Source organism: Doryrhamphus excisus, chromosome 21 (genome assembly GCF_030265055.1).
Source record: "Doryrhamphus excisus isolate RoL2022-K1 chromosome 21, RoL_Dexc_1.0, whole genome shotgun sequence".
Taxonomy (NCBI): domain Eukaryota; kingdom Metazoa; phylum Chordata; class Actinopteri; order Syngnathiformes; family Syngnathidae; genus Doryrhamphus; species Doryrhamphus excisus.
Window position 1 is genome coordinate 15,327,667 of NC_080486.1, and position 24,910 is coordinate 15,352,576.

The 24,910-nt window shown below is 46.0% G+C and overlaps 1 protein-coding gene and 1 long non-coding RNA gene across 2 annotated transcripts; one reads left to right on the forward strand and one right to left on the reverse strand.

Moving 5' to 3' along the window:
* The first annotated feature begins 59 nt into the window (after positions 1–59).
* LOC131108527 (uncharacterized) lies at positions 60–9,154 on the forward strand. The gene is made up of 6 exons (XR_009120471.1): positions 60–255; positions 1,027–1,144; positions 1,232–1,315; positions 2,643–2,757; positions 7,144–8,163; positions 8,708–9,154. It is a non-coding gene; the product is annotated as an uncharacterized LOC131108527 (long non-coding RNA).
* Positions 9,155–21,877: 12,723 nt separating this feature from the next.
* On the reverse strand, positions 21,878–23,403 carry LOC131109160 (transcription factor sox-3-like). The gene is made up of 2 exons (XM_058060824.1): positions 23,175–23,403; positions 21,878–22,518 (listed from the first exon to the last, which is right to left on the reverse strand). The coding sequence occupies exons 1-2, from the start codon at positions 23,401–23,403 to the stop codon at positions 21,878–21,880; spliced, it is 870 nt and encodes a 289-aa protein (XP_057916807.1).
* Positions 23,404–24,910: the final 1,507 nt, after the last annotated feature.

Consider the following 24,910-nt stretch of genomic DNA (forward strand, 5'->3'; position numbering starts at 1 on the left):
TTAAATATTGTATTTTTACATCTTTCATTCCTGAATTCCACTTCTCACTCAGGAGTGGTCAAGTGCAAGGGGAAAATGCGCTGATGCTGCAAAATTCTTCGCTTCCGTGAATTCCTGCCGCGGGGTCACGCCACCGCCCCACCGGGTCCACTTTGAGGGGTCGCCATGAGTGATGCCAAGCGTTTAATCTGCCCGGTGACTTCCCAGTGTTTCCTGCAGGGGACCGAGCGAGAGATAAGAACGCTCCACAGCGCGGTAAATCACTCCACACACTCCCACTCGTTCAGCACGAGCATCGTTATTCAATTGGGGGGGCCTTCCTTCCCACAAAGCAGCGTTTTTTCTGTTGCATCATTTGCACGAGCGATAGCTACCTAGCTAATTGGTAAGCTAATACCTAGCTTACTGAAACTTCAAATCAAATTCAATGTAAGACTAATAATTGATGTCAAATATGACCTCAGCATTTTGTAGCGTTTCAAGCTGTCAGTCTCCATTTGTTTGCATGTTTGTGCATGGACTACCTGCAAACATGGCGTCTGTTAAAAATAACATAAGATGGCCGCCGGAGTGCGCGGCGCTTTAAGCGACATCATCAAGCAGGCCCCTGGCGGCGAAATGAAAGTCAAGATATGCCCAGAATGCGGCAGCCTCCTCGCGCCACATGACATGCTAGCTTTGCGAGGCCCGAGCCGGGCGCGGGGCCAGTCCACCTCCTGACGGGACGAGCCGACTGCCAGGGAGGCAGATAGCAGCCCCGGGCGAGGAGTGATTTATCCGTCTGTGACTGGCATCCTCTGATTATAAGGGTCAGCGCGCCGAGACAGGCGTCCTCCGCGTGGGAGACGCTGGCATCCCACATGGACTTTACACACACACACACACACACACAATGTAACACAATACACGCCAGGGTCGTGTGGCGAGGAATCTGACATGCACTTCTGACTTATTGGGCCGGCCTTGACATTCTCATCCACCCCACAACAAAAGGATGTGACCAATCTGTGACTTTTCACTTTACAGAGCAGGACTGCCTTCCCTTTGTCAGCCTCATCCATCAGGGCTTCCAGAGACCTCCTTCAAGGCCCCCCCCCCGGTCCACGAACACACCTCCGACATCGTGGGACTAATCCCACAACATGTAATGAGCCCCCCCTGCATTAAGTGTCACAGGAAACCTTTATTGCATCATCCTGCTCAAGCACCACTCTCCCTCTTTTTTTGCTAGGTGTACCTAATGAAGTGGCCAGTGAGTGTCCATCCGTCGGGGAGGGTCGGGACCTGCGTGCGTTTCATCGCATACGAACAAAAGGTTAGCGATGATGTCAAACATGAACGTGAGAGAGTCGTCATGCTGAATAGACAACAATGTATCGGAACACTTGGTGTGTAGTCGTGTGTAGTCCGGGTCTTAAAGGAGCAAGGGTGTGCGTGACCACAACGGGATTAGTGGATCCTGCAGGTGTCCTCACCTGGATCCATATGGTCTTACTGGATCTTTCTTACTAATGCTAGTAGAAAAACAAACAGGAGGTCCCACTTCATATATTTTTTTCATAAACTTTCAATTGTTTTGATTGTGTGTTTTTGTTTATTCATCATATTTTTTGTACATTTCATTAGTTTTTTTTTGTTTAATTAAACTACCTGAAGTAACTACACATATTACAGTATATTAACATGTTTAAAATTATATATTTTTATTATATATTTACATTTGTATTAATACATTTCAGTGATATTCCATGACATGTAAAACAATACAAGTCTGTAGAGTAAAAAGTTATTATTTACAACATCGACAATAGAATGATGTCGATTTAAAGACCTCATTCCCTGACAGAAGACTTCATTATTTCAATAATTCCGCTTTTATTATACATCATCTATAGCTCTTTTTGTACAAAAACTAGCCAAATATTGGGTCCAAATATGAGGAACAACTAACGTAGTGTAGTACTATACATAATGTACAGTAGACAGTACAGCATCAGGCATCTTTCTGTGACCTGTGCACAGCGGACTCTAGTGGCGATAACCGGTACTGCTCCTGACTCCAACATGCACTGCGTTCATGTTGTGTATTGACGACCTCCTGCAAGGCAGGGAGTGATGTTGTGCTGGGACCAGACCCAAATCCCTCCGCTGCTTTTTTGACGGCGGAAGTCAACTGTTTGCTATTTCAGTCTTTGATATTTTTTTATTTGTATTTTCCATAATAATCCATGAGCACAAACACACTTCCTGTGTCAGGGCCGCCTCTCAGACTGATTGTGTTATTGATTAAAGAAGATAGAACAGTCTAGACTATGTTTGCCTGCAGTTTCCTCCGCTTGTATGGGCTTTCTTTGAACAAGTATTATTCTTACTCAAACGCAACACGGATTCATTTCTTAGCAAAACACGCTACTAATTTCTTCACTTCTCATTTCAATAATATAGTAACTACAAATTATAACATATTCATTAAACAATGTGATACTTTGTATATTTTACAAATATTCTATACAAGTACTGATTTGGCAAAAGTAAACAAGCACGTGTTAGCCATATTAGCCGTGTTAGCAAACAACAAGCTGCTAGACTCGGGTCGCCACTTTATTTAAACCATATTTTTATATTGTTGTTGTTTTTTTTAGGAACGGTGAGAAGCTGCGGTGTGAATTTGAACAGCACTTCCTGTCAGGACAGAGGATGTTCCAACTGCCAATGTTTGATGGATGCGGCAAACGGGAGCACAGGAAGTGGAGGCAGGTGCTTGAAAAAAAAAACACATTCCCAAATATTGTCACATTTATCAGGCTGACGCCACACGGCTAGCTCGGCTTCATTCTCTTCATACTTTGACCCTTTATTCCACGTTTATTCCACGTTTATTCCATATGCAATGATATGCAAGTATACATAATTTTGCCACAAACAAACAAATCACTTTCAGTTGTAGATCATATACCAGTGGTGTCCAGACCACGGGGTCTGGGGGCCATTTGTTTATTTGTGTTTTTTATTCTAGAAATTAAAAAAAAAAACAGCAAAAGGTCTAACAATGGGCGGTAATAATAATAATAATAATATGCTTTATTAGCTAAACACAAAGCTAACACACAGTTTTGTCTAAATAACACTTCTTAATACATCTTAATACTGAATAATACATCTTATCTTAAACTGAAAATATTTAGCACAAATACTGTACTATTTACACGACATGTTTTTCCTCATTAACTTTTATTTCCTGTTCTGCATGGGGTTTAATCTACCTATTTATTATACGGTCAATGACAGCATTTTTATATGATTTTAACAGTAAACAAACAGAAAAATCACAGTTGTACAACAATTACTGGATTATTTAGACTTGTTTTACCTCATTAACCTTTATTATTTATTTACTGTTGTGTGGGGACTTGAATATAATATAATGTACTGTACCTATTATACAGTCAGATACACACGTCTTGCAAACAAACAAGTCACTTACAATATCAGTTATCTATCAAATACTATTACTTCTACTACTTCTATAACTTATTTAATGTACAAACGCTCTACGTGGTTTTAGCTTTAAGTGAACAAAAAAAAGCATTTTTATATGAAGTATTGTGTATTACTTTCACCTGTTGAAGCTAGTTTACTCCCTATTACCTTCTGTCGGATGTCTAGTAGAGTCAGAAACAGTTAGGCCAGACAGTTAAGCAAAATAATTCCAGGATATTTGCTATTTTTTGAAGATGAGCTGCCTGGATACCTGGACGTCATTGTAAGCCGTCCCCGTGTCTGCTTTAGTGCTTTCAGCGGTGAACTTTTGCCCTGCTGCAAGTGTCCTCCAGTGGAGTCATAAGCTCCCAAAAAAACCAAAAAGAAAAGAGTAATAATCCCCACACCGGCTCACGTTGGCGTCCTTGACTCCTGATTCACTCCTGACAAATTGCTTTCCTTTTTCCGCCTCAGACGTGACTTGGAGTCACGCTGATTGTTTAGTCACAGTGTCCTTAGCTTCTCAACGCCGTGCCTCATTTTCCTTACGGGCCTTCGGGAAGAGAGAGCCGCTCCGCCGCGTCCCGGCGTGGCCTTCCAACCCAAAGACAAACAGGCTGCAGAGGAAACTGACTGCTGATGTAGTCATCTTACGGCGGCCAGCGCTAAAAATGGTTGCCAAAGCCACCGGGGGATTCAAACAAAAAGGATCACCAGAGGCCTGCAAAAAAAAAAAAGATGAAAAATTGTTCTATGGCCTCTCACGTTCAAACACTGCATGCTCTGCAAAAAAAAACAAAAAAAGTAAAATAAAAAAAACTACTTTTAAAGTCCACTACATTGCAGAATGTCATGCTAATTATGAAAAGCTGCATTTTTACGCTTTATTTAAATATCAACCTCCAGCTTTACTACTGCCAAACATTAGCTACATCTACATATGACGACATATCATAGCAATCCCCAGGCCCCGTGTAAATATGCCCCCAATATGATGTCAAATATTTCTGTGTTCAATAAGTGGTTGGCTCTACCTGTTTGATTTACCGCCACGCGCTATTTTTAACCCGGCGTGTGATGGAATCAGGAGAAAAATAAACTATTGAGTCAGAGCAGAAAGGTCAACCGATGGCTAAATTTAGCATCATGTTGGGGGGGTCACAACTGGACGTTGGTGCGACCGTCAGAGACCATAAAAGCGATCATGCGGACCCGAGCGCTGGCGGCATATGCACGGGATTACCAGGCAGCGCCACACCCTCTCCTGCAGCTGTCCCTCCCGCATGCGGCTTCCGCAATCTACTATCAATGACTTAATCACATCACGACACGCGCACGAGTGCCCCCAGCCATAGCGGTGACCTTTGTCTCCTGTCTTCATCCAGGCCATCATCTCAGATGATGATCTCACATGTTTTATTCACTTTTCACTTCCTCCAGCTGTCCCAATACTTTTGTCCCATAGCACAGTATGACCCAGCCTTGGAATCCTGCCTTGAAATGTGTAAAATGAGTTTTTGCGGTGGTGCAACATACCGGGATGCTACTTTTTTTTATGACAGATGACTTGTCCGGCTGCAAAAGATAGAAATAAAAAGCTGATCCGGCATTTCTCTTGGAGACAAAACACGCCGCAGCGGTTTGTTTGCGAAAGGCAGCTACCTGGGATGAGATTAGGGCAGCGGCATCATTAAGAGCTGCTGCTGCTAATGTAGTTGGCTGTAATCTCTTTATACACACACACACACACACACACACACTGTAAAAAAAAAAAAAAAAGTCCTTTGTGCCACAGTCTTTCTGTTCTGAATGACTGTATTGTGCCAATGTTTGTACAATGAATATACATCATACATTTTACTCTAATTTAATTTTAAAAAATGTAAAAAAAATGTTGTAAAAATCTGAATAATTTGGGATAAATTAGCATTTTTTTTGCTTTAAAAAAAAAACACATTTGACTTTCTATTTAGTATGATGAATATTATTCCCAATGCACGTCAGTACTTTTCCTTCACTACTGCAAAGCAATTAGCCCTGATCAATTGGAGCTGAGATCATATCATTATTGGTGATGGTCCCCATGCAGCTGTAGCCTGGGGGGTCAGGGGTGGGGGGCTCCAAAGCTGAGCCTCTTGTTATGCAGCCGTTAGCCGCAGCAACAGGCGGGTTAAAGCCGCAGACTGAATTGAAGCTCATTCACACCAATTAGATGGGATTCTCCTGCACGGCCTCAGGCAGGCTCATTTTTTTAGGTTGGGGGGGGGAGAGGAAGTAAGGGGCGTTTTAAAAAGCTCCTTACGCAGGTCTTGTTTTGGCTGTAGTGATGAGACCGCGTGGTTATCCACCCTGAGGTCCGGCGTGAGAGGATGTATCACATGGGAGCACCTCTGCTACATGTTTCCTCTGAAGAGCTAAAAAGGGACCACCGGGTCGGGCTGATTGACCCCTCGGAGAAGACCCTCTTCCTTTCAAACGAGGAGAAATATCTATTTATAAAATGGGACTCTGCCCGCTATAAATACATCAAATTATCTCTCAGGTTTATCGTGAGCTTATGAAATCCAATACAAGAGTTCCATTACAAATTCAGCCTTTTTAAGATAATAATGCCCAGTTTTCATTGACGCTGTTCGGTAACGGTGTTTTTATTTTTGTGGTTAGTGGAGAAAAAAACAAAACTGTAATGCCGAACAAAGCAATGAAGTGAGTTTTTTAATTTTATTTAATATATCACAGCATATCATAGCAATCCTAAACTCGAATGCTTAATTTGGGATTTTTGAATGCATCTCTTGTATAGATTATTTCCACCAAAATATTAACTCTTCCTTCTGTAGCAATTGAAAACACACAAGCTAAAGCATCTCCATTGTTAAACCCCCCCCCCCCCCCCCCCCCCCCCCCAGCCTGGACGTTAATGGCCTCCCCGATGAATCAGATCAGAACAGGCTCTACCTCATGTACAGACAGGATGTCCGCCGCGTAAACGGCCCTCTCGTACTGAGAAAACAAGGCGCCCGTGTGTAACTCACACACACAGATTACCTCTAGAACCATCCGGGCCAGGAAGCCGTGTCACGACACCCCCGGCCCCCTGGACTGTGGGAAGACCCGATTCAGCGGGCCTCCAGGTGAGAGGCTGGGCGGCCGTTCAGCAGGGAAAAACAAACCATGTGGAATAACATCCCAAAAGTCCGTGCCAGGAAGTGTTTATGTAAAACGCCATGGCGACAGCTTCATGGTACCCGTGCGGACCTCCACCAAGGCCAGATTCTCCTCTGGTGTGTCACTGCTCCTCTCGGCCCTGATGCAAGTGGACTGTAACAGTGAGAAGTGGAAGCAGCATCCCTTAGTTTGCCATCATTTGATGTTTAGGGCAAACGGCTTCATAGAAAATCGTTTTTTTTTTAATGTAGTCCTGCGTTAAATGGCGCAAACAGAAGAGACGTTTTGTTGATTTGTTTGCAAAATTTATTTGTCAAAAGTGCAAAAGTATAAAAAAAACACCTTGGTATATACAAAGACTTTAAAATAGTGACTGTACAATATTTATTCTCATTATATAAATGACTTCATATCCCTGCAAGACAGTAAAAAATAACAGCAGTGTTCCTTTAAAAAAAACATAGACTTCAGTAGTTGGACCATCTTCTGCTTCAGGAGGAGGAACCAGATGGAAAACACCATCTTCTGCTTCAGTAGGAGGAACCAGATGGAAAACACCATCTTCTGCTTAGGAGGAGGAACCAGATGGAAAAGATCATCTTCTGCTTAGGAGGAGGAACCAGATGGAAAACAGCATCTTCTGCTTCAGGAGTTGTTGTAGCTGCAGTAGTAGATGGTGGTGCTGGCGTCCGACAACATAGACGATGTCAGGCTCTCGGGCCCCTGCCCGCCACCCTCGTGGGGCCCGTACGCCAAAGCCGCCAAGTCAACCCGCCCGGAGGAAGAGGCGGAGCTTAAATACTGCTCGAACTCGCTGCGGTCCACCTCGGCTAGCAGCTCCGAGTGGTGCATGTGCTCCACGTTGTCGTGAGGGTGGCAGTCAGGTGGCGGGGAGAGCTGCCCCGCCCCGGGGTGGCGCTTGGCCTGGTTGTAGTACATGGCCTGCAGGGGGTTGGGGCATCCCATGTAAGACGGGGGCTGCTCTGGCGCTGAAGCGGGGTGTCGTTGGAGGAGGGTGCTGGCGTGGTGGGTGGCAAGCGGCTCCTGGTGCTGGTACTCGGCCCCTTGAGGGTGGTAGGCGGCGTACATCATGTGGCAGTCCTCCTGAGTGGGGAAGAACATGGAGTCGGACTCCACGGCGTCCAGGGGCGAGGTGTCGGGCGTGGGGAGGCTGTAGCTCTCGTAGCCCCCGAGTGCCTGGGCGTCCGGGCGGTGGTAGTGGCCGAGGGGCTGCTGAGGGAGCTGGAAGCCGTGCTCGTGGTAGCCCAGCCCGTGCAGGGCGTCCCCGGGCACCGAAGGGGCCTGGTGCTCGGACCCCCCGTGGAGCAGGAAGCCGGAGTCGAGCCGCTTAATTCTCTTCACCTGCTTGCGCCTGCGGGGCCGGTACTTGTAGTTGGGGTGGTCCTGCATGTGCTGCACGCGCAGGCGCTCGGCCTCCTCCACGAAGGGCTGCTTGTCGCCGACGGGGAGGGCCTTCCACGACTTGCCTGCGGGTCCAAAGAGAGCGTCATGTCGGTGAGCGTCAGATGATACACGCGGATAAACATAGCTTGATGCCATTTGGGGGGCGGGGGGGTAGGAACTCTTTGTTTTTTATTTACAGTCACGTTAAATCACACTAACATCGCCTGTTTGACCCCATGGTGGAAATATGATTAATATCACATTTATTAGCACTCACATGAAACAAATGCATCACTCAGACCCCTCTGGTTGTGAGAGTGAAATAACTTTTATTAAATATAACATTTCATAAGAGCACCCTGCTTGTGTAAAAATTTTTTTAACTTGCAACATCTTACAGATGAATAAAATATTGATATATTTTAAAAGATAACGCCCTTATATGAGACACAATAAGACGTAGCATGAGGAAATAGCATACAATACAATTTTATATGACCCCCCAGTCATTTTTGGCATCTAAATGACGTATTTCTACTCTACATGAGCATTAAAGACATCCAACCAAATAACAACTCAAAGTTAATAAAGTTAAAAAAAATGTATTTATTGATCGATGATTGATGTGAAATGACTTACCCAGCATTTTGCTCAGTTCGGCGTTGTGCAGGTCCGGGTTCTGCTGGGCCAGTCTCTTTCGCTCATCCTTGGCCCAGACCATGAAGGCGTTCATGGGCCGGCGGATCCTCGGCTCGCTCTTGCCGCGACTCTGGTTCCCCCCGCCGGCTGCCGCACCCCCGGAGGTGGCGGAGGAGGAGACGCAGGGCTCGCTCTTGACCTTGGGCTCCCCGAGGGGGCTGAGGGGGTCGGCCCACTGGCAGTGTCCCATTCCAGGCATCATGACTGACATCGCGCACCTTGCCTGGTTCTGATCGTCGCTGGCGTAGCCCGCATCGGGACTGCTCATCTCTGTGCGGCGAGGAGGTTCGGAGGCTTACGGTAGGATTCTTTTCTTCTTCTTCTTCTTCTTTTTTTAACAACTAAATCACTCGTCAAAGCGGCTGCAAGTCTCTAAGAAGTTGAAAAAGATTATTCCTGTCCATTTGGGTCACCTCCGGGGAGAAGACAGGTCGAAAGGTTCGGACCACTCGCACTTTGGGGCTCTATAAGCGCACGGGCAGCCAATCAGAACACTGGGGGCGTGGTCTCAACTTCGCAAGGTGTCTTAAAGTTGCACACGCCCCGCCCTTTTTGCCTGATTTGGAACCTCGACGAAAAATCATTGAGAAGTCAAAAAGAATTAGAAAATGTAGTTTATATTTATGGAATATATTCACACTGAAATCAAAGCAGCCTAATTTACCCCCCCCCCCCCCAACTCGATACCGGCGTGTGTGTGTGTGTGTGTGTGTATTGGGTAGTTAGCAGCTATTTCGCATCATCCTAACACTAATCGTCTGCTTGTAAAGGCGCTAATGGAAACTCATTAATAAACAATCCTAAAAGTTACACAGCCGGAGCGTAACCATGGAGACGGCTCTGCAGGAGATGTTACCAGAACAATGAGATGAAAGGCAAGCATCATGGCCATAACAAACACCAACAGTGCCAGTCAAAAGTTTGTGGACACATTCTCATTCAATAGAGTACAATGTTAAATTCACAATCTTCACTTTCATAGGAAATATCTTTTTAAAGCTGATTGTTCGTCATTTTTGTACAAAAAAAAAATTATACTCGTGAGGTGTTCCTAATATTTAGTCCCTCCCCCATGTGACTGAACAAGCCAATCAAATACAGCATCCATCCCCGCTTTCTGTGGTGGTTGCGTTTGAGGATCAGGTATGAATCGGTCATTGTGACACCTATGAATGTTTACTATCTTTAAGCAACAGGAAGTTGTGGCAGCATCTGAGGACGTGGTGTGTTCAAAGACCGCCGAAACATTATCAGGGAAGCTGAAAATATATTTAAAAAAACCTATACTACTAATAAATAATGTTATAAAGGTTGTAGACCACCACAATGTATCCCGCCATGAATCTTCTAGATTTTAATTGCCTAATCTCTGGATAGCTTGTGGTCAACCGCTTCCAAAAAGTCATAAATTTGTCATAAGTGTCATTTTTGGACGTCGTGTTGCTTTATCTGTACAATGCGTTTGTTCGTATTAGGAAGTTCCCGTGTATCTTGATGCACTCGACCATTACAGCCTTCTGTTTTGGCGAGGGGTGAAAGGTTAAAGCAACGTGTCCCACCTACACGGCCATTCTCTCAAGTGCGGCCCGCCACAAGCCCGGGCCGCGACCCGTTTGTGGTCACAAATGCAAACATGCTGCGGAGGTTCTTATCGGAGCCGGCAGACCTCCACTCGTCTCGCGGTGGTCAACGCCGTTCCTCCGCAACCTGAAAAGGGGCTGACAGAAATACGAGAGATGCTTAGGCGACCTCCCGGTGGCCTGGCATGTGCAGACATCGGCCGAGGCTCCAGGGCTGATGCGGGCCCCACATGGACCGTAATGCTGTCATCATCCATTTTAGCACCGATGACCTGATAGCGCTTTCCCTCCGCCACCCTGAGGGAGGCGTGCGCGTCTCTGGGAACGTTGGGCGTGGGCGCGAGCGTGGGCCGTTTGATGGGAGAAGTCATAAAGTCTGGCGTCCTCGCCACATTTCCTCCATAAGGTGAAGCTCGGAGTCAGCGCGGAGGGATGAAGGGAGGTGACACGCCTCGCATCTCCCCCCTCCTCCGCCCCGTGCCTGGGGAGTCTAGGCTGGGTGGGGGCCAGGGCTCTCGACGCCAGCCCGTGGAGCGAGCGCTCGGGGAGAGGTCACCGGGCTTGCTTACACAATGGCATTATCTCAGTTCCAGCCTCGGCTACTGCGGCGGTGAGCACTTCCTGTCCCTCTGCGAGCACTTCCTGTCCTTGGCCGTGCAGCACAAACTGTCCGCCTTGCGAGTGAGCCTCTGCAACGCCGGGCGGGACGCCGGTCGCCTCTCTCGCTGTGCCAATGTCCGTGGGTGGCTTTCTGGGGAATTGCACAATGTGTAGCGTGGCTCCTTTGTGCTGCAAACGCTGTGTTAGCTTACAGCGCGGGGGCGGAAGGCGTATATATGTTAGCACGCCGGCCTGGTCCCCGGGGCCTCAAATGGCCAAACAATGCGGCTAATGAGCACTTAATGCTCCTTTCTATTCTCGCTAGCTGACACTTCGGTCAATCGCTGCTCAAACCTTTACTCTGTACTATGCGTATATACACAGTCCTCTGTATTATACTATATATACATATATACTATATACATATATATAGTATAATACAATATATACAGTCCTCTGTATTATATATGATACAGGCTACAACCTACACACACACACATTGTGGCGGTCCCTGTGGGTTCCTGCGGGTCCCTGTGGGTTGCTTCCACACACATATTTTGTCTGTATATGAATATTTGTCACCTTACAGAATATTGATGCCACTTCCTGAGTTCTGTTGGACTTTCTAGTTGATAATTAGCGACACTAAAACAACAAATTATCCAAGAATCACTCATGAAATAATTATAATTGACAATTACAGGGTGATTATCACAACATGCTACTGTAATATGAAGCATGTAGCGCCTTAATATACATATATGCTGTACTTCTTATTATGGTGCATGAAGACGCCCCTTGGCCTTGGTGGAGGTCCGTGCTCGTCATGTTTGCGGTGCACAGACATGTGTCATTATCAGTCTTAAGATAGGAAGTGTTGCCATTGTCTGATGAGACAACACCTGGTCCTTATGGGGGGGTGGGGGGGTGGAGGTGTTCTAGGTGCTGTGGACGGGAAAGAGGGGGGGGGGGGGCACGAGAGGAGGCAACACATGCACGCACATGTTGATGAAAAAGAGGAGAGAGATGTCATCTCTCTGAATAGAATTCACACCTTTTCTACACAGCTGGAACGCTAATAAACTCACTCAGGAAATGAACTTTCTCTCTTTGTGTCAGCTGCCAATCACGTCGCAAGCTAGTCAGAGGCAGCGTAGCATCAAGGCACTTTACGAAATGGTTCTGATCAATAAATCCTGATCATTCACTTTTACCCTGACTGAAGATGTGATTCTTGACAGGAAGAAGGCGGTGGTCGATCTTGCGATCTCGGAGAACACTTCCATCTTGGCTGAAGGTAAAAGTCATGTTCATCCATCACATTCATCCCTCCTTTATATGCCTGCTGGGATATTTCAAGCTTTTGAGAGTCAACTGCTGATGACATCATAGACGAGCGACTGAACTGACTTCCTGTTTCCACATGTTCGTAAAGATGATAGGCTGCTAAAAGGGCGTCTTACCATATTGAATGCATGCAAAATTGTAGTGTAAATGTTAACCATTAATGACACTGTACCAACTGTACTATTATGACAGAAGTCTATTTAAAAATGCCTCCATTTTATTGATTTTTCAGGACCCCTGGCAGTGGAAAAACAGCGAAAATGTAAACTTTTGTGTAAAACCGCAAGTTTTGTACCATGGAAAAGTGGAGGTTGGACATTTTTTGGACCTCACAGTGAAAAACGGTAAGAAATTTGCACCAAACCCAACCATGCTTGTTTTTTCCCTCTGACATAAAACAACAACAAACAAAAAGGAAAAGTCTTTCTACCCAACATGGCCGACTTACTTGCCGACTGTCCGAAATCTTGCAGATCTTTATAATGCCTTATGGGTGGGAACATTGTGTAGTGAGGACACACACACACACACCAGTGACCCCCCCGCCCCCCTCATTGTTTGAGAGGCGTTAATCTGTCAGGAATCTGCCCAGGAATCAGGTGGGGAATCTGCCCCCCCCCCCCCCCCCCCCCCCCTTTGTTTACTGGTTTCCACGTGGAGCCAGCCGAGCCACGGGGACGTTTTGGACATTTGGCACCATCCTGACCCCCCTACCCTTTTTACTCACTCACGCCCCCCCACCCGAAAAAAAGATGTATTGATATATTGATCGTCCTTATCAACGCACGCCTCTTGTCATCAGGGGGACGTCGGATGCGTCGCCATGTCGTGTGCGTGTTCATAGGTCACCCAACGTTCCCCCAGCCCCCCCCCCCCCCATTGGGTCCTTTTATATATCACATTCAGTCAAAATAGCTCATCTGTCCCCAAACAAGCATCACGTTCGATTCCCGCAGCTTGTTGGGAAACGATGCCGCTCTGGCGCCAAATCGTTTAGCAGTTCCCGACAATTAGCAAAGACATCGCCGAACCCACCGACTTTTCCGCTTTGTAGCACCCCCCCCCCCCCCCTCTCCCGTTGGCTCGGCATGGGATGGTTAGCAAGCTAACAGCTGCAATGGAGTGTGACGACACGTGGCGTCGTGCTAATTGTGCACAAAAACAAGCACTTTGTCGTGGAGGAAGAAAACGCTTCAGCACGTTTGAATTGGCGGTAAAGTGCTGCTAGCGCTCCCGAGGCGCTTTCATCTTGGAGGGCCTGACCTGAATCCTTCAGCGCAACACCCCACCCAACTGAGGCCCCCCCCCCGCAGCTCATTGTCCTGCTGGGGGCTAATTGAGCCCCGTGTTTATCATTTTTATGACTTTATCCATAAAGACAGAGCTTGTGTGGACTTCCTGTTCTGCAGGTTCCTTGACAGGCCGCTGGCATTATTAGGGTCGGCCCCCGACTCCCATCCAGCCTCGGCATTGTTTTCACCGCGCTCCCAAACTGATAAGACTTGTCTATTTTAGGACTCTCTCTCTCTCTCTCGCTCACTCTCTCTCTCTCTCTCCTGCTTTAGTTTTTTTTTTTTTAAGCAATCTAGCCTTGACACTTTGAGCCCAAAATATCTTTACAAGTTGAAGTAAACGCTCATCGGAGTGAGTGAAATAAGACAAATAAATCACCTTTTGCCGCATCAAAGCTCGCACCCGCGAACAAAAAGCTCATTTTTCCCCCCCACACACAATTCAGCTTTGTGCTGCCAGAAGTTGAAGGAAAGCAAATTATTGCTTGACCTCCATCTGACCCCCCCACCCCCACCTAAATCCACCACGCACTTTCACTTTGTGCAGCCGCAAACCAGAAGGAAGTCCAAAAGCCCACCTTGACTTTGACTCCGATATCGAATCAATTAGTGAGCAGTTAATTAATAATCAGCTGAGCAGAGACAGCGCCGTCTTTGTGTGCCGCATTGATTCCCGCGCCGCTCAAACACGCATCCTCCTTTCATGTGCCACCTTTGGCTTCTGCGGGCGCTAAGGTGTCACGTAAGATAGCGTGATCAATCAATCAATAGTCTATGTGATCAGCAAGAATCTGGGTCGATAGATGATAGGAGGAGAGGCCGCTAAAGGGCTCGCAGGCCACATATTCCTAAAAACTGGCATTTTCTCTATGGAGTTTGGCATTCGGTCACATGCTAACGCTCATGCAGTTAGTTGGCGTATTATCTAATAATACATCAATAATCAATTCATTTGATCCGTTTTAGACTTTTTGGAGGCACCTGTTGCATCTGTCCCGCCTTTTGATGATGTGTTATCTTTTGGTGAGCGGTAAACCGGCGGCATAAAAGATGTCCTCAAAGCCGTGCAGCGTTGTACGCGTCATTTCTTCAGATTTACAGAACAAATACTTCCTCATGGACGCGCCTACTTCTGCTTTAACCACACGGCTTGTCGCCGTCCACGACGAGGCCGACCTTCAGCTTTGTTTGAAAGCTTCTTCACCGCGTTGAAAGATGAGAAAGAATGCAGCCTGCTGTTGCTTTTTCACACATCAGCTGTGGTTTTATGGAGGAAATGCACTCACTGTGTGTGTGTGTGTGTGTGTGTGTACACGCTTCCTCCCTTGTGTTGTTCCCTTTACTCGCCGAGAGGAATTCATTCGTATTTTCTGCCTCCTTGTTTTTCTGGCTCAGGCAGCCGTCATTAAAGGTGAACTCATCAAGTCACCAAGCAGATGGAGGATGAGATGAAATCTGAGGTGTGATCGCTTTGCTTTCCACCTTTCACCCCACTTTGAGGCTAGTATGTAAGTATGCATCATGTACGTATGCATCATGTATATCTGCATCATGTATATATACATCATGTACGTATGCATCACATATGACGTACCTGGACTTGAAGGAGTCGCTGCGTTTGACCTCTGAGTTGACCCGATGGCTTCATTTACACACAATGGTCAGGGCCAGCGTCAATACGTGGCCGCCTCCTCCAAAGGTCTGGCAAACACTGCAGATAACGCAGGTTTGAGAGCGCTCTTGTGTAAAAGGAGCCCAAAACTGTCAGGATTTTCGACAACATAGGAAATAACGCAAATAGAAATAATCTGTTCCAAGGTCAAACTCTGGCCAGCATAGCAGATTTATTGATGCTAGGTTGGTGTTTTAAAGTCTCATTTTGTTATTTTTTTAGAACCTGGACTGTATTTATTTCTGACATAACAATCATAATAATGAAAAATTAAAAATATAATAAAAATTTCAAAAAAAAAAATTCAATGATAATAATTAAACAATAATAATAATTACACAATACAATCACAGACACACAAAATAGTGTAATAGTTGGATATTGGATATTATATTGCATTTATTATTAGTACATTGTAAATATAATTACTTATTTATTATATTATTCATTCATTTTTAATAATTTTCCTTGCATGATATATAATACCAGTGAAGTTTCCACTGGTGTGGTTTAATTATAGATATATAAATACAGTATACTTAACTGTATTATCGTACACAGTAGGATCAAACATCATTTCCAAGTCTTATGGACTAATTACAATAATAAGCCAGACGGTATTACAATACAGCAAATGGCGTCATTCCACACGTGCATGCTGCCAAGGTGGGATCAACGAGGCAACCTGGCAACCTCAGCAATGATTCTTATTGCTCCCCCATGACAACATGGGAAAACGCTCCCATCAGGAAACTCGGGGAAAGTCCCCCACTGTGATATCATTCCAAGTGGCAGGCACACAAAAGCTGCCACTTTGCCGTCTCCAAACAATAGAGACCCCCAGAGGCCGGCCCAGACGAGACGCTGGTCAAGAGTTATTTTGGATGAAAAATCAGCCTTTGCTTTATTCACCATTTTCATATTCGGCAAATGAAATGATTATGATTATTCATCACACCAAAACCAACCCAATATGATTAAAACACGTGTGAGAAAATGCTAGTGCTAACCCGCCACCGGGGTGTCTGATGCACCGAGGACCACGGCGATGCGATCCCCTGACCTCTGGCGCAAGCGGGCACCAAGCAAATCCAAGCAGACCATTTCCTCCTCTGAGAGGAAAGCCCCTTTGGAGAAGGCAGGAGACGTTGATAATATCCCAAGCTGCCCACGGCTTCCTGCCACACAAGACAAAAAACAGCCATGATTTATTGTTCTTCTGCGGCCGCCATATTGTTTACAATTCATTCAGCGATGGCGTCCAGGTGGGCCGCGGTTTGTGATGGCCCCTCATCCAGCTTGCTCCTGGCGGGGGAATTGGAAGGGTGAGTGAGGATTGTGTCTCGTGTTTTCTGGAGTGATAAGAACAGGAAGCAGGAAGGAAGTAGAGCCGAGCATGGAGAAAACGCTCCACTAAAACGCAACAAAGTTCACCTCGGAGTCGCTTGGTCAGTCAACGCTGCGATTTCCTCTCTCGGCAGGTGGGAGGACCCCCGAGCGCTGCTGGGAAGAGCAAAGGGAAGCTGCAGGCGTCCGAGGGGGAAGTGAGCGGCTTCGGCGGTGACCGGGCTTGTCTTGTGGTCGCCGTGCACACGCGTTTACTTTCACTCTCTGCGTGGCAGGTGGGCCGCATGGGATGTCTTTAATCATGTCTTTAATCATCTTTAATAATCAAAGTTCCTTTGTAATATTATGACTTTATTCCCATAATATTAGAATATGTAATGTAATAATATACAGTATATCATATATATAGAATAATAATTAATATATAATATAATATCATATTTATTATATTTTTTCCCCAACCTAATTGTCCAAAAATATGATTTTTTTTGGTTGGTTGTTTCTCCAAATATCTCATTATAACTTGTAGAAATTAACCTATTTTCTCTCTAAAATTTTGGGTTGTATTTTTCACATTTTATGATTTTATTCTAAAAAAATAATTAGCACTTTTCCTCTGTTTTTTAAAGCGTCCATGAAAGTACGTATTTTGGTTCTAAAGGGTGAAAGGCTAATTATTGCCCTGTGAGCTCACCTTTCCTCCTCTTCCTTGTCCTTTTACACTTCCAGTAGTCCCAGGCGAGCCCAGCAGCGGCCCACAAGTTCAAACCCACAAGTTCAAACCCTCATCATTCCCCCCTTTTTTAAATCAATCTGCTCATCTGTCAAAGGATTTCTCTATTTTTGAGGTTTTAATCCTCCACAGAGTTAATCTGTGCAACGTTGCGAGCGATTGGGCGGCGGGCAAAGCCACTCACACCCGTGCAGCATCACACTGCCTCTCCTAATGCCGCCGGGAAAATTAATTTTTATCTTCTGGTTCATGTAGGTCACAGCGTGGATGCCCTGTTTCCTCCAGCGTGAGCAGGTGTAACGCGTGTTTTTATGCCGAGATTGATGCTGGCTGACCCACAGGTGGGAACTCCACAGGTGGGAACCCACAGGTGGAAACCCACAGCCACATCCCAACACATCAATGCTATAAACAGTTGCATGACAGAAAAGCTGCAAGCTCATGTTGTTCATGTTAGAACACCAATGCCTTCATTTATTGCACTAACATGGGCCTGTTTCCCTTGCAGGTTGTAAACACAGAGGGAGCCCTCCACTGGACCACACCGGTACTACACCTTATCACAAGCACCTTTGACCTCAACCTGACATCACGGTATGGAGACTTGCCGTTTCTATTCGTCTGTGTTCTTCTACACACTCCAACATAGCAGTATTGATGACTAAACTAGGAACGTATCGGTTGCTAAGCAGGGGTCCCAGCCTGAGGGTCTAGCCGGGGGCTCGCCCTTGATGCTCTTTATGAGCGCCCCCCCGACTGTAAGGTCGCTATCAGCCGTTAGGAGAGCAGTAAATAAATATGAGCCTATTGTATTCTGGCCGCCCCTACTGTCCTTGCGCTCCCATGCCGAGTAAACGCACACATACAATCCCATACAATGGGAGGCCGGACCGCCTTGTCATCCCGACACCCCACCCACCCCCCACCGCCCCCCACCCGACGGCTCCTCTGCCTGCCTGGGAAAGTGGCGGCGCAGGAAAGAGGAAGCAATGAAAAGCACATCAGATATTTGGGATATTTTACTGTGATTAGAACGAGAAGTCCTCCTGCCAGTTATCCAAGATGTTATTCCAAGTATTCCAATGTGTTTATTATTCAGGCTGGGGTTGGTCATGATGTTTTATTTTTTGCTGATGATTCATATTATGATATGAATATTATTGACAACATGATGTCATTTTGGCATCATTCAAACCTTGGGCACGGACAGGCCCAATAATCCAGTCAACATTTAGCATGCTGCTAGCTAGCATTATATGGGCGTACCCAGTGACGTATTGGCTGAGTGGATTTCCATCATTTGTTGCCCTTCTGGAATCATTCATCAACTTTTTGGCCACGTCAGCCTTCACCTTCCTCAACTTTATGTTCAGCGACGTGGCCACAATTCCCCGCATGGAAGAAGAAAAGGTGAGGAAGGGCGCGTATATGTTGCCCCCCCTCCCCCGGGAGGGCATTATTTCGGCCGCCGGGCCCCTCGTGGGCACGCACGAAGGCCCGCGCCACAGCAGCCGTCCTGTAATCACCGATGACACACACACACATACACACGAATGCTTTTAGCTCTTCCTGTTCTTCCAGCTGCGAGCGGCACAGGAAGAATAACAGCAGGAGGCGGAATGGTGCGGCTCTTTTCCAAACACGGCTCTGCAAAGAAGAATAATACAAGGAGAAGGACAAAGGAGTTAAAAGGCGCACGGCGCTCCTCCTGAGGGGCCCACCCCCGACCGCCCAACAATAAGCTGCCAGTCAAAGCGAAGATTGTTTATGTCCACTTACATACACATCGCGCTTTCGCTTATTTTTCACCATCACATCTTTGTACGCGCTCCGTACGTGACCTGTGAACGCATCACACATTTGGACCGTCCTCAAAACAGTCGAGCACTCCTGTCACACAGAGAGGCTTTGATTAACACTTTTGCAGCAGGCCCAACGCTCTGTCTGTGGAAAGGATCTAGGGCCACCATTTTTACAACTGGTCCTCAAAAACAGCCAAGTGTTTTTGTCCGATATAGAGGATCTTTGACTCGTGTTTTTACAATCAGTCCTGAACCAGCAAAGGACTCCTGTCGTATTGAACATCTTTGGCATGTTTGCAGTAGGTCCTCAAAAGCACCAAACGTGCACCTGCCATACATGCAGGACCTTTAAAGAGCTTTTTTGCGGTAGGTTCTCACATGGTAACATGTTCCATGCTGATGATGAGACGCGGCAAGAAGACCCCAAAGATTGAAAACGACAGTAAGAGCGTCAGGATGTGATTTCCATACAAGCGCTGTCATCACGTCCACCTCTACCTGCCCGAGCACCTGCTTGCTTTGTGTCCACGCGGCCGCTTTAACGCCTTTGCTGATTGGCTTAGCACCCCCCAGCGGGAACCCTCAGCGGGGGGCGGACTGTGTGCATGCGGCATCCTGGTGGCGTCATGTTGTGTGCTAAAGCTGTACTTATTCAATGCTAATCTCACATTAGCATTATGTAATATCTTATTTTGTCGTACTGAATTTATTTTGAATTATTTAGAAATTATGATAATACTTTGTTAGTGTGATAGTGTGGCCTTCAGGGACCCTTAAAAAAGTCCTACTGACTTATGCGGAGCCCCACATTCCTATGAATGATATTTTGTCATATCTCATTTGAACTTTGACATCACCACAATGAAATGAATGGTGAGGCGTTCAGGGTCCATTTTGAGCAGCAGCTGTATCTAATGCCGTGTACAAAGGCTGAATAGAAACAAACACTTCCAGTAGCTGATGCTGGTCCTCTCCTGTGTGTGTTTGCTAAGAGGACAGGTGGGTGGGCCGCCGGGGCCCCCAGGCCCCCGTGGGCGCCAGGGCCCCCATAACGTTGAAAGTTTGAAAGCCCCAAATCCTGTCGTGACCACTTCATGTAATCTTCTCGCTCCTTGGGTCATTATTTCTTGTGGGATAAGAAACCGTCCAGCGTCCCCACTTCCTGTGGCAGGATAAAACTTGGATGAGCATTATCTGCAGGCAGCAGGCCTCCACCCCACCTCCACTCGGCACAGGAAACGACCTGAGACCCTCGCAGTAAGAAGAGCTAATTATGGCACACCAAAACCTCAAGAATGTTCTTCTACGTCCACGGGATCTATTTTTAGCTAAACATCAACTCCCTCTGGTCTCCTGTCAATATTGGACATGCCGAGGTGGCATTTTGGAAAAAGGGGCCTCACCGTGGAGGAATGTTTTGGTGGAATTTCCATCTTGTTTGATGTGTGCAGATTCCTCGCATTCATCCCTCATGTGTCACGGTGGAAACAACCAAGCGCTTTTGGTCACGGTAACCGTGGTAACCGTGAGACCCGTGCATGTTTATTGCTGATCATGTTCTTTCGCGCTTATGTCACCATCTTCTTTTCCTTCCAGGAACTTCCTGACTGTTTATTATTGCCAAGGGGGGCCAAGGTTGACCAAAACAAGGCCAAGTCGCACGTTGAGGTATGAATCTCATGTAAAAACTTTCATCGGTGTGTATTTGGGGGACGTCAGCAGTGACCGTTCCCGAGTTCTGCATCTTATCCTGCCATGAATATTTCTCAAGGAACATTGCATTTTAAGTCAGAAAACATGTTCAAATATTCAGGATGAGTTTGAATTTTTTCTCCAAAATTTACTTGGTTTATATTTGTATATATAAAAGAAATAATCTTATGTTTTATTGCATTTAAAGTCAGATCAAATGTCACAAAAATGAAATATTTTTGCATTTTAAGTCAGAAAACATATGAGGCTTTTTCTGGCATTTTTTTTATGAAGGAAATATTCTTGCATTTTAAATCATAAGACATGACGTATTTTTTACATATTTTTTCCAATATTTTAGCAGATTTATACAGCATTTCTAAATATAAAGGGAATATTCTCCCATTTTATTGCATTAAATGTGTCAGAATAAATGCTTATTTGCCATTTTTAATATATATTTTGCCTATTTTTTTAGGAAAAAAAATTCAACATTTTTCCAGTGGTTTGTATTTTAAAATATATATAGAAAATATTTTTGAATTTTAAATCACAACACATCCTCTTTTTTATATATTTTTAATATTTCAAAATACACAATATTCTTGCATTGAAGTTAGTAGTTAGCTTAGTATTATTTAAAAAGAAATGAGTTGTACGTGTGTGGGAAATTCCATTTTTTGGGCATTTAAAAAAGTATTTTGGACATGAAAAGCCCAAGTCCGTGGGGGGCGGAGAGCAGAGCAGGCCTTCAGATGTAAACAGTCGCCCTGCAAGTAAACGTGTCAGCTGTCGTCCAATCAGATGGAAGACGTGTGTTGATGCTTCTGCTCATATTTTTAGAGCCTTTGTGAAATGTTTTAAAATGAAACAGGAAGTTGGGAAGTTTATACCCCCCCACCCCACCGTGCCCCCACCCCCACCCCCAAAGTGTTGAAGATGGAGATGAAACAGGGTTTGAAAGTGGTGGTGTTTCCGTGGCGACACGCTGCTAGAGTAATTGACCTTATTTATTCCATGACACACATAATGTACAGCGTGAATATACAATCTTTGTACGGTCACGACAACAAGCGCTCCTCTCTGTGGCAGCTGCAAGGGTCGGCTGAGTCGGGCCTGTGAGGACCCGGACCCAAGTACTGTTCAAACTCGCTGCGGTCCAGATCGTACAGCATGTCCACCTGCACCTGCTCCAGGTAGAACTCCAGCGAGGGGCCCCCGTAGAACCTGGGTTCCGCCTGATCCGCGTGAGTCCCGGCTTGCCCGGAGAACCCGTACTGGAGGTGTCCCTGCTGGTCCAAACACAGGTGAGGTTCTGTCGGGTACGGGGGCGGGTTCTGGAACATGGCGGGCATGTGCGAGTAAGCGTCCGCTGCTGCTGGAGTTTCCTCACAGAAGGCCGTGTCGGGGTAGGTCCCGTGCAGGGGGGCAAAGGTCACAGGGTGGTGTGGGAAGGAGCTGTGGAAGTTCTGCTGCTGGTTCTGGAGCAGACAGGTCACGTTGTAGGTCACGCTGAAGCCCGAGGATGGGCGGAGAGGCGGCTGGGGGTCGGCCGCCTGCTTGGCCGGCTTCTTGGGCTGCTTCCTCCTCCGAGGGCGGTACTTGTAATCGGGATGGTCGATGGTGTGCTGCACGCGCAGACGCTCCGCCTCCTGCATGTACGGACGCTTCTCCGCCAGGGACATGGACTTCCAGGTCTTTCCTGCGAGGGACGACATCCTCTTAGACCCGCGTTCATAAGATCTTACGTACGCTCCTGCTGTACTGACCTTCAATACTACTAATACTACCAGTACCACTAATACTACCAATACCTGCTGCTCATATATTACCATGCTAATACCTCTTTTTAAATCACCATAAAATACTGCTACTACCAATAATACTACATCTATAAAGTTTTAATATAATAATAAATACAACTATTACTATCCCTACTATTAATACCATTACCAATACTACAAAAGCTCTATATGTACATTATACATCTGTATATTTAAATACTCATAGGTTGCCACTACTCCTACTAGAACTACTACTGCAACTACTAATACTGTTAGCAGTAATGCTATTTCTACAATGTTAAAAATAATACTTCTGCTGGTACTACTACCAATACTAATATACCAGTTGTTATAATCATACATATTTTTAATAATTACCTACTGCTACTAACAATAACTTTAATAATACTTTTAATAATAATAATAGAACATACAAATAATAAAAAAGAATATCAGTAAAAGAAATAGCATAATATAAATAATATTATTATAATAATATTATAAAAATAATATTATTTCTTTAAGACAGTCACGTCCACGTCCACTCGTGTAGTGTGTAGTATTTGAGGCGTACCTAATATTTTGCTGAGGTCGGTGTTCTCCAGGTCAGGGTTGAGCTGCGCCAGCCGTCTGCGTTCCTCTTTGGTCCAGATGATGAAGGCGTTGAGCGGCCTGCGGACCCTCGGAGGGGTCCGGGGGTCACACTTGGGGCTGGTCCAGCTGGAGTCCGAGGTGACGGACTGCGGGCTGGAGGGCTCCGGGCTAGACGAGCATGGGGGGGCCTGGCCCTCGGCCTCGAACATCGTAGTGCAGGGGTCGTGGCTGTAGGGGGGGGGGAGTGGTTGGCTGTCATAAGTGCCTGTGATGGACGGATTTATTTGGGGGCTCCACCAATGAGAGGCAGGGAGGAGTGGATTTAAGGTGTGAATTCCAGGTGACTTGTGTCCGTCCGCCCCCACCCCATCCCACCCCAGTCCACCCACCACCCTCCACCCCCAGTCCAGCACCTCGCGAAACTTCATCGGGGAGGGAGACGGTGTGGAAATGAAGAAAAGTCACTCTTAAATAAATCATTCTTCGTGCGTAAAACGCGCACAAAATGTTACCATTTTACGCATGGATCGCTAGAGTCTGTCTTGTTAAATTCAACTCATATCCCACCCCCATCCTCTTTTCTTCAGTGTTTAAAATGTAACTCTTCACTTTAAATAAGCCCCCCCCCCCCCCCTCAAAACCATATTAATCGAATCTCTGCCCACCGAAGTGTGATGGAATCCAATCAATAGGTCCTGACAGTATTGATGGGTGCACATCAAAGTTGATGGTGGCGTGGAGGGGAGGGGGGGCATAGTTACTAATTACATTGTGGCTCTCAAGCGCCCCCCCCCCCCCTTATCGGCCATCCACTGTCTCTATCAAAGTGCATTTTCAACATGATCAAGGCACGTTTATTACACGATTACGGCGCGCAAATATTTGAGCTGATAGTCGTGCACAAAGGGGGCGTGATGATGATGAATTCATCGTCAGATGGGGGGGGGGGGGCTGTGCCTTTTTAAAAGAGTGTATTGAACCTTCAGTAGACTCACAGAAACTCGCCAACTTGTCTTTTATTCTCGTCATTTCTGCGATCCATTTCAGGTATTGCACACCTGCATTAATACCCATCATAAATGATGATTGCAGGTACCCCCCCCCCCCTAGTTTCCCCACATTACACTAACAAAGGCTGCCCATTATGACGTTCGATCCCACCTGCACTGATGTGTTCCGTTTGCATTGTAATGTTGACCGCCATAATATGTATTATGTTGTGTATTATGCTGCTCAGACCGCCATAATATGTATTATGTTGTGTATTATGCTGCTCCGACCACCATAATATGTATTATGTTGTGTATTATGCTGCTCAGACCACCATAATATGTATTATGTTGTGTATTATGCTGCTCTGACCACCATAATATGTATTATGTTGTGTATTATGCTGCTCAGACCACCATAATATGTATTATGTTGTGTATTATGCTTCTCCGCCATAATACACACCACGCCGGTTGTGTGTTGAGGAAAAAAAGTCAGTCTGCAAGGTGCAACTTTGTAGATAAGGTCTGGACTTTGCGCGTCACTGCGAGCCCATAATGCGTCTTGATGCGTTCATGCGCAACAGCAGCCCTGATTAACGCTGATTGGAAATGTGCAAAATCTCCGGCATTGTGCCGCACTGTGGGAATGAAATGAAAGGCAAGGGAAGCTGTGTGCGTGTGCTGTCATGGGGATTCCAATCCACATCCGCGGTGTGGAGCATTC

Excerpts from the sequence above, each read along its gene's own strand:
- LOC131109160 (XM_058060824.1), bottom strand. The coding sequence starts at position 23,403 with ATGTTCGAGGCCGAGGGCCAGGCCCCCCCATGCTCGTCTAGCCCGGAG. Across the intron at positions 22,519-23,174 it reads CGACCTCAGCAAAATATTAG|GAAAGACCTGGAAGTCCATG; the intron begins GTACGCCTCAAA and ends CGTCCCTCGCAG.